The following is an 8,594-nucleotide window of genomic DNA, read 5'->3' as shown; positions in this document are numbered from 1 at the left end:
TTTCTCTCCTTACCTTGAGAAGACTCCAGCAAAGTCAAGTTTTGCACATGATTATGGAGTACAAGTACAATCAGTGATCCTGTCCACGATGATGACCCTGGTGTTGGGAGGAGGTAGCAGGGAGGGCAGAGGTGGGGCAGACAACTATCTGGAATGGACACTCACCTCAGTGCTCATGCTGTTAACCTTGTCCAGGAGAGCAATGATCAGGCTGTAGAGATTTCCCAGATACAGCACAAGGACCCTGAAAGCCACAAGCCCACCTTGAGAGACAAGACCATGACACACAAGTCCACAGTTCTAGAGCCCCCACATGGTTCTAGAGACTGTCATAGATGTATTAAGGCAGTGGCTGCCACACTTGGTTTCCTTCAGAGTCACCTCGAGGGCATTTTTAAAAAGACAGAATTCCAGAATCCACCCTTAGTAGGTCTGGAAGGGGTCTGAAAATCATTTTACAGCCTTTCCAGGTGATTCTGCTATAGCCTATCCTTGGATCTGTACTTTACAAACACTAATGTAGCAGAAAGTGTGAGTTTAGGAAGTGGGGCCCTAACGTGTAGTTTATGAGTCATGTTTTTGGTTTATGAATTGATTTCCCATGCATTATCTCACTTGATCCTCACAACAGCTCTGTAATAATCCCCACTTAAGGGACAAGTGTATTGAAGCACAGAGGGAGCTAAGTCACCAGCTCAAGTTCACACAATTAAAAAGCAGCAGAATGCAATTTCAGGACCTCAGTGCTCTGCTTCTGAAATGCAGGCTGGGCCCCTCAGAAGCACTGAAGAGCTGTGGGTACAGCTACACTCTGTCAGCCACTGGGAGTGAATGGAATCTGCCAGCAACAGTCTGGATCAGCCAATGATCAAAGGCTTGATGTCAGCTTCCCCAGTGCTGGAAGGTTTTGAAAACACATCATGGAATTTCCAGGATGCAGCCTTGGGTCTTACTGGAAACCTGTCTGGGAAAATGAAGTGAGACAGGAAATGACAGGTTTATACACACTTCAGTGAGACAATACTTAGCTCTTAGAGAAAAATGAAACCAGTTGATGGGAGAATCATGAAACCAATTGAGAAAGTTGATGGGAAAGCATCTTTATCTTGAGGAAAAGACTCCAAGTTGAAACCATCTCCCCAGGCCTTCCACATCTCCTCAAGTATAGAGTTGACCACCCGTGTGCAGGCAGTGGGAGAGAAACAGGAAAGTGGTGTCTCCAGCGGGTAGCATTGTAACTCACATTGGCTCTCCCTCTGAATTGAGAAGGGATTCCCGTGGGCACAATGCACTTACAGTACTGAGTACAAGGCAAGTCCCTCAGTGTGTATTCAGTAAGTGCTGGCCAAAGGAAGGATTGAATGCATTTCCTCTCCTGCTGTCTCGGCATTACCATCACTCTGTGCCTTGGATAGAAGCTAATACAGTCTGCTGGTGAGTTAATGGAACTGAAATAATATGTCTTACGTTTACTACCAGAATTAGCCCTAATTTGTCTGGGGGAAGTCTCTGATGCCTCTGTTTCTCTAGTTTTGAACATGAATAATGAGGCCAATTTATATAATAGCATTGCCTTTAGACCAAATGCAATAATGGAATTGATTCCACCCAATACTTGCTAGTGAGGAAGGAGCTTCTCTCTTGCAGGTCAAAAGACATGTTGGGTGGAACAGAAAGAACAAGGAATAGGAGCCAGGGAGCTGAGAGGCTCATCCCAGATCTACCCTGGGCCATGAAGGTTTGACCAACTCCATGCTTTTTCTAGTCATGTTTTCACTCTTCAAAAGGACAGTTGAATTTCAGGAGTTGGAAATTACGGCTTTCAGGCCAAACCATACCCTTGCCTATTTTTGTCAGTAGAGTTGTATTGGAATACGGCCACACCTGTTCATCGCCATATGGTCTGTGGCTGCTTTCATGCTAGAACCTTAGAGTTGAGTAGTGGTGATAGAGACTTACCCACAAAACCACAAATATTTACTATCTGGTTCTTTTTGGGAGATGTTTGCCAATTCCTGAATGAGAGCAAATCTTCCCAAAGTGGTCTGTGGAAAATTAGTTCTGTAGAATGTTGTTAGGTGTTACAAAAGGAAACGGGGAGAAACCAGTGTAGACCAGGGTGAAGGTGGGAGCAGGTAAGAAGGGCTCTCACCGCCTCCCTCTGCCACATTCAGTTTAACAATGCCTCACCCAGCCCTACTACAGTAGCTGAATTTGTAGATGAAGAGACCATGCTCCAGGGAGGACAGGCAGATTTTTCAGGAAACTACTGATAAAGCCAGTGCTCAAAATGAGTGTGGCTGTTCTGACTCCCACAGAAGGTGTTCCAGGACATTCCCTTGGGTGCACCAGTCTTCCTCAACCACCTGCTGTCACAGCCACTGACCGTCCTGGCAAAGCTTCCAGGCATATCCACAAGGAACTCTTTGAGTCTATACTTTGGGGGAACTGTTCACAAAGCATTGACTGTTCTTCTTGCATGTGGAAAAACAACATGGGTCCCTCTCACCACTCAGAGTTAAACCACGGAGAAAACAGAACAGTGAGGAAAACCAAACACACTGCCAGTCCTCCTCTTGGTTTCCTTTTGTTCATTTGTTTGTTTGTTTTGGAGTTTTGTTTTTGTTGCCCAGGCTGGAGTGCAGTGGCATGATTTTGGCTCACCGCAACCTCTGCCTTCCGGGTTCAAGCGATTCTCTTGCCTCAGCCTCCTGAGTAGCTGGGATTACAGGCATGTGCCACCATGCCCAGCTATTTTTTTTTTTTTTTTTTTTAGTAGAGACAGGGTTTCTCCATGTTGGTTAGGCTGGTCTTGAACTCCCAACCTCAGGTGATCCACGCGCCTTGGCCTCCCAAAGTGCTGGGATTACAGGCATGAGCCACTGCACCCTACCCTTGGTTCCCTTTTGTGTCCTCTTTTTCTGCCTGTTCTTCCTTTCTTCCTTTCCCTTCTCCTCCTCCTCCTCATCCTCTTCTTCTTCTTCATTCCTTTTCATCCATTTCTTCTACCCTTGTCATCCTGGTCCTCCTCCTCCCTTCCTCCTTCTCTTCTCCTGCCTCCTCCCCTATCCCTCCTCTTGGGTAATGCTTTTCTTGAGTTGCATCCATAAGTAAAGTTCTGTGCTGAGTGTCTGAGAGAAAAGAAGCAAGCCCTGGTTCTTGAGGCACTTACATTCCCACTGTGGGTGGGCACATGGGTGAGCCACAGGTGGCATTTCTGGGCAGGACTGTTGTACCTTGCAAGCTGGAAGCGCAGCGTGGTCCTGGGGTGGTACATCTCTAAAGCAGCAATGAGGTCAAAGGCTGATGGTGCTATCATGGTGACGAGGGAGACCACCACACTGACCTGTTGAGAGAGCACATTCCAGAGCCAGGCATTCCCAGGACCCCTGATCAAGCCTCACCATGTGCATTTGATCTCTTTCCCTAATATTGGATCAGTGGGTATCCACAGGGTCCTTGGATCTTCCATGGAAAATCTCCCCAAATCTCTGCTAATGAGCTTTTTTCAAAAGGTGGCCACCACTTTATCATGGCCTTTTTTTTTTTTTTTGAACTCTCCTTAAATGTTCTGAGGACACTCATACATGCCATTTGGGATTCACTAGGCCAGGTGCAGTGGCTCACACCTGTAATCTCAACACTTTGGGAGATTTGTGAGGCTGCAGGAGAATTGCTTGAGGCCAGGCATTGAAGACCAACCTGGGCAACACAGCAAGACCCCATTTCTACCAAAAAAAAAAGAAAAAGAAAAAGAAAAAAACTGGCACATGCCTATGGTCCCAACTCGTTGGGAGGCTGAAGCAGGAGAATTGCTTGAGGCCAGGCGTTCAAGATTAGCCTGGACAACACAGCAAGACCCCATCTCTACCAAAAAAAAAAGTGGGGGGGGGCACACACCTATGGTCCCAGCTTGTTGGGAAACTGTGGCAGAAGAATTTCTTGAGCCCAGAAGTTCGAGGCTGCTGTGAGCTGTGATTGGACCACTGCACTCCAGCCTAGGCAACAGAGTGAAACCTTGACTCAAAAAGCAAAAAGGATTCACTAACATTTCTGCCACAATTTCCCCAATTACCATCTCACAGTATTTATACTTCCCTGACCTTGGATGGAAGATGGAAATAACTGCAACTATTACCAATAGAAAAGGAAAGCCTGAGAGGTAATGTAATATTCTTTCTGTACATGGAAGATTAATGATCTAGAGAATTATGCCCGGCTTTTGTTTCTCTGTACTTACAGCAGAAGAAAGAGGAGTTTTAGCTGGTACAGATGTTTGAGATAAAATAAGAAACAATTTCTGAATATATCTTTAAAAAACTATTCATATTTCTATTTGTAAACATACCAGTACACAGTAATTCAATTGGCATAAAATAGAGGCATGGGAAAAGGTTACCTAGGGTAGAATAGACTCAGATTTTGATAAATTACTATACATTGATAAATATGCACATGGTAAATTGATGACCATCTTACACACCTTTCTTTTTAAATCCCAACAGGGGTAATAATTTTCATAGAAATGGTCTGAGAGGTGGTTTTTGTGCTATTTCTGCCTTTCAAATCTGTACAGATAAATTGGGCCAACTTTTCAGTACAATGGTTTTAAAATGAATATTTAGAATTCCAAAATTGTTCATAACCATTCACTTGGTGATTTGCTATTTATGAGAATATTCACACAACGGAGGTGGGGGGAAGATGATTGTTTAAAAAATAAACCATTTGTGTAGAGCTGGTTCTGGAAGCATTATTTGTCGTTTAGATATTCAGAAACTACCTAAATATTCACGAATGGCACCTGGTGAACTTTAATCCATGCTATGGAATACGTGCAGTTGTTAATTCCAATCTGCAGGTAGAATCAATTTGTGGAACATGGATGTGAAGAAACAGATGTGCAAAAGGCAAAACACAGTCGGTGGGGCTCAAGGTAGAGAACGGTGTGAATGCTTGAAGGCGTTTTTGAATCAAACTCTTTCCCAAAGGAGATGAATAAAATTGCCCTTCTGGCTCAAAGTCCTTATAGTCCATGCTCTAGGACAAGAGGACTAAAGTTTTTTCTAGAGGTATTCCCATCTAACCCATATAAGGAACAAAGAGGCAGGCTACTTTTCTGTCTCTTTCTCTCTCGTGTTTTTGTTTTTGTTTTTTTGAGATAGTCTCGCTCTGTTGCCCACACTGGAGTGCAACAGCTCACTGCAGCCTCTGTCACCTGGGTTCAAGAGAGTCTCCTGCCTCAGCCTCCCGAGTAGCTGGGACTACAGGTGTGCACCACCACACCCAGCTGATTTTTGTATTTTTAGTAGAGACAGGGTTTCACCATATTGGCCAGGCTGGGCTTGAACTCCTGACCTCAAGTGATCCACCTGCCTCCCAAAGTGCTGGGATTACAGGCATGAGCCACCGTGCCCGGCTATATCTCTTTTCTAGGGTGCTGTGGGTAATGGCAGTGGGTACCTCATTCTTTTCCCAAAGTGTCAGCTCCTTCTTCGACTGCTCCAGCTTCTGGGACCGGTCTACCACAAAGTAGATGAGATAAATGCTTCCAGCCAATGAGAGAAGCACCAGGATGTTGGCAATAATCCTCAGGCAGATAGTCACTGCCCTGGGGAGAGAAGCAGGCATGAGGACGGCACACAGGGTCCTGCTCACAGCACCGCGATGCAAAGACAACACTACTTGGGGACTGGAACACATCCATTGCCAAGAGGATTCTCTGCCCTGAAGCATCAGTTCTCTTCCAGCCCACCTCACCCCATACCCTAGAATTCCTCATTTCCTAAGAGATCAACAACCAGTCATAAATTCAACCAGCCTGCATCAGTGGGGCTTGAAACAAACAGACGAACAAATAAACGCCTCTGGTTTTAGAGTCAAGGGTATTTGGGTTTCAGTTCTAGCTTTACTACTTAAAATTGGAGTCTTGTGGTATGCACATTAAAGATATAGGAATTCAAGTAAATGTGTTCAGCAGAGGGAGGGAGGAAGGAAGGCAGGGAGGAAGAGAGGAAGGGAGGACACATGATTCTGCCTGTCATCCCATATAATGAATATGACATTGTACAGTCATGTGCTGCACAATGGCAATTTGGTCAGTGACGGAATGCTATACGACGGTGGTTCCATAAGATTATAATGGAGCTGAAAAACTCCTACGGCCTAGGACATTGTAGCACAATGCATCGCCCTCACATGTTTGTAGTGATGCTAGTGTAAACAAGCCTACTGCACTGCCAGTTGTATAAAAGTATAGTACATGCAAGTATGTACAATACATATTTGATAATGATATTAAATGACTGTTACTGGCTTAGGTATTTACTATACTTTTAAAAATCATTATTTTAGGGTATACTTCTACTTATTTAAAACAAAATGTTAACTGTAAAACAGCCTCAGGCAGGTCCTTCAGGAGGCATCCAGGGTAAGGCACTGTTACCATAAGAGATGACACCTCCGTGCGTGTTATTGCCCCTGAAGACCTTCCAGTGGGACAAGATGTGGAGGTGGAAGGCAGTGATATTGATTATCCTGACCCTGTGCAGGCCTAGGCTAATATGTGTGTTAGTCTTTTTTTTTTTGTTTTTTGTTTTGTTTTGTTTTGTTTTGAGACGGCATTTTGCTCTTGTTGCCCAGGCTGGAGTGCGATGGTGCAATCTAGGCTCACTGCAACCTCCGCCTCCTGGGTTCAAGCGATACAGTCTCCTGAGTAGCTGGGATTACAGGCGCTTGCCACCACGCCTGGCTAATTTTTGTATTTTTAGTAGAGACGGGGTTTTCCCATGTTGGCTAGGCTTGTCTCAAAACTCCTGACCTCAGGTGATCTGCCCACCTGGGCGTCCCAAAGTGCTGGGATTACAAGTGCACACCACCATGTCCGGCCTGGTCTTAGTTTTTAACAAAAAAAGTATAAAAAGTAAAAAAATAAAAATAAAAATAAAACAAAGCTTATAGAATAAGGATATAAAGAAAAATGTTTTTTGTACAGCTGTACAATGTGTTTGTAAGTATTACAAAAGAGTCAGTTTTTTAAAATTTAAAAGTTCACAAACAAGTGACAGTAAACTAAGACTAATTTACTATTAAAGAAAGAAACTTTAAGAAATAAATTTAGTGTGGCCTAAATATAGGGTGTTTATAAAGTCTACGCTAGTATGCAATTGTGCCCTGGGCCTTCACATTCACTCATCACTCATTCACTGACTCACTCAGAGCAGCTTCCAGTCCTGCAAGCTAATTCATGGTAAGTGCCCTATACAGGTATACCATTTTAAAATCTTTTATACCACATTTTATTGTACCTTTCTATGTCTAGGTATGTTTAGATACACAAATACCATTGTGTTACAATTGCCTACAGTATTTAGTACAAGTGATATGCTGTTCAGTTTTGCAGCCTAGGAGTAATTGGCTATACTATATAGCCTAGGTGTGTAGTAGGCTATACCATCTAGGTTTGTGTAAGTACATTTTATGATGTTCACACAAGGACAACATTGTGTTAAGACACATTTCTTGGAATGCGATCCCGTCACTATGCAACATCTGGCTGTATTCCTTTGGTAGTTTCTTAATTGTCTTTTCCCTTTAGAAGAAAGCTCTAAGCTTTTTAGCCTTTTTCAATGCTGTTATCTTCAGCTCTTGAAACAGGCTTAGCATATATGGATGCTTCATAAATATTTGCTAGATGAATAAGTAAATAAAGGAGCAACTAGTGGGAGACACGGGGCTCATCTCTTTCCTAATTTGGTCTCACTTCTCATATGCCTCTGATGGTGAGGGCAGATGTGTGAATCAGTAATGATTCTAGTACTTACATACATGTTTCTGGTTTTAACTGAAACACATCCATTTTTTTTTCTCACACTGGAGGACAACTCCCTGTCTGACTTCGATTGGCCTATTTTGAAGGTACCTTCTTCTGCCAACTTTGGAGCTTGTCTGAGCCTGGCTAAGGCCTGGAATCCCAGGCCTTTTTGTAGGTAGTTTATGTGGAAAGTGATCCCAGAAACCAGGAGTGCAGGTCCTGGAGTGGAGCAGGAGAGAGGGGCCATCAGTACAAGGATATGCAGTGGGGCTGGCAGCAGCTAGAGGCAAATGCAGGGCCTTTTGAGGGACTTATGAAATGCCTGACAGAACTGTCTGCCCAGTGCGAAATAGGAAAGCATTTATTCTATTCCCAGTGGTCCAGGGTAGCTCCATGAGCATTCACTCCCAGCATTGCACCCAGCCTCTTGGTTGCATGTGCATGTGTGTTGACTGGGACCTTGTGGATGCCCTACACAGCAGCCTCAGAAGATCCCTGGGGCACCAAACAGTGGGTACCAGCAAGGGGTACATGCGTGCAGCTGGTGGTAGGTAGCCTGCACAGTCCTGCCCAGTAGCAAGGGCTGGAGAAAGGTATGGCCAAGAGGATTTGAAGGGGCACCCAAGGTATACCATCTTCTCCATGAAATTTCTACCCATTGGGGACCTTGGGCAGGTCACAACACCTCCCTCTACACGTGTTTTGGCCCTTGATTTGCATAGTGAGGAAACATTCCCAAATGAGATGATAAATGTCACTTTGCTTGGTAAAAATGACAACA

General features: G+C 44.2%; 1 protein-coding gene across 1 annotated transcript in view; it reads right to left on the bottom strand.

Annotated features, from left to right (window-relative positions):
* TMC3 (transmembrane channel like 3) overlaps positions 1–8,594 on the bottom strand; it is a 40,791-nt gene that overhangs the window by 14,321 nt on the left and 17,876 nt on the right. The window contains exons 10-12 of the mRNA XM_033189216.1: positions 5,464–5,611; positions 3,237–3,346; positions 166–244 (exon numbers count right to left, since the gene is read on the bottom strand). Of these exons, the coding sequence (XP_033045107.1) occupies positions 166–244; positions 3,237–3,346; positions 5,464–5,611 (337 nt within the window). The remainder of the gene's footprint in view (positions 1–165; positions 245–3,236; positions 3,347–5,463; positions 5,612–8,594) is intronic.

This window comes from Trachypithecus francoisi, unplaced genomic scaffold, assembly GCF_009764315.1.
Source record: "Trachypithecus francoisi isolate TF-2019V2 unplaced genomic scaffold, Tfra_2.0 Lachesis_group3, whole genome shotgun sequence".
NCBI lineage: Eukaryota > Metazoa > Chordata > Mammalia > Primates > Cercopithecidae > Trachypithecus > Trachypithecus francoisi.
Note: the sequence above shows the minus strand (reverse complement) of the source record. Positions and strands in the feature narration are given on the sequence as shown.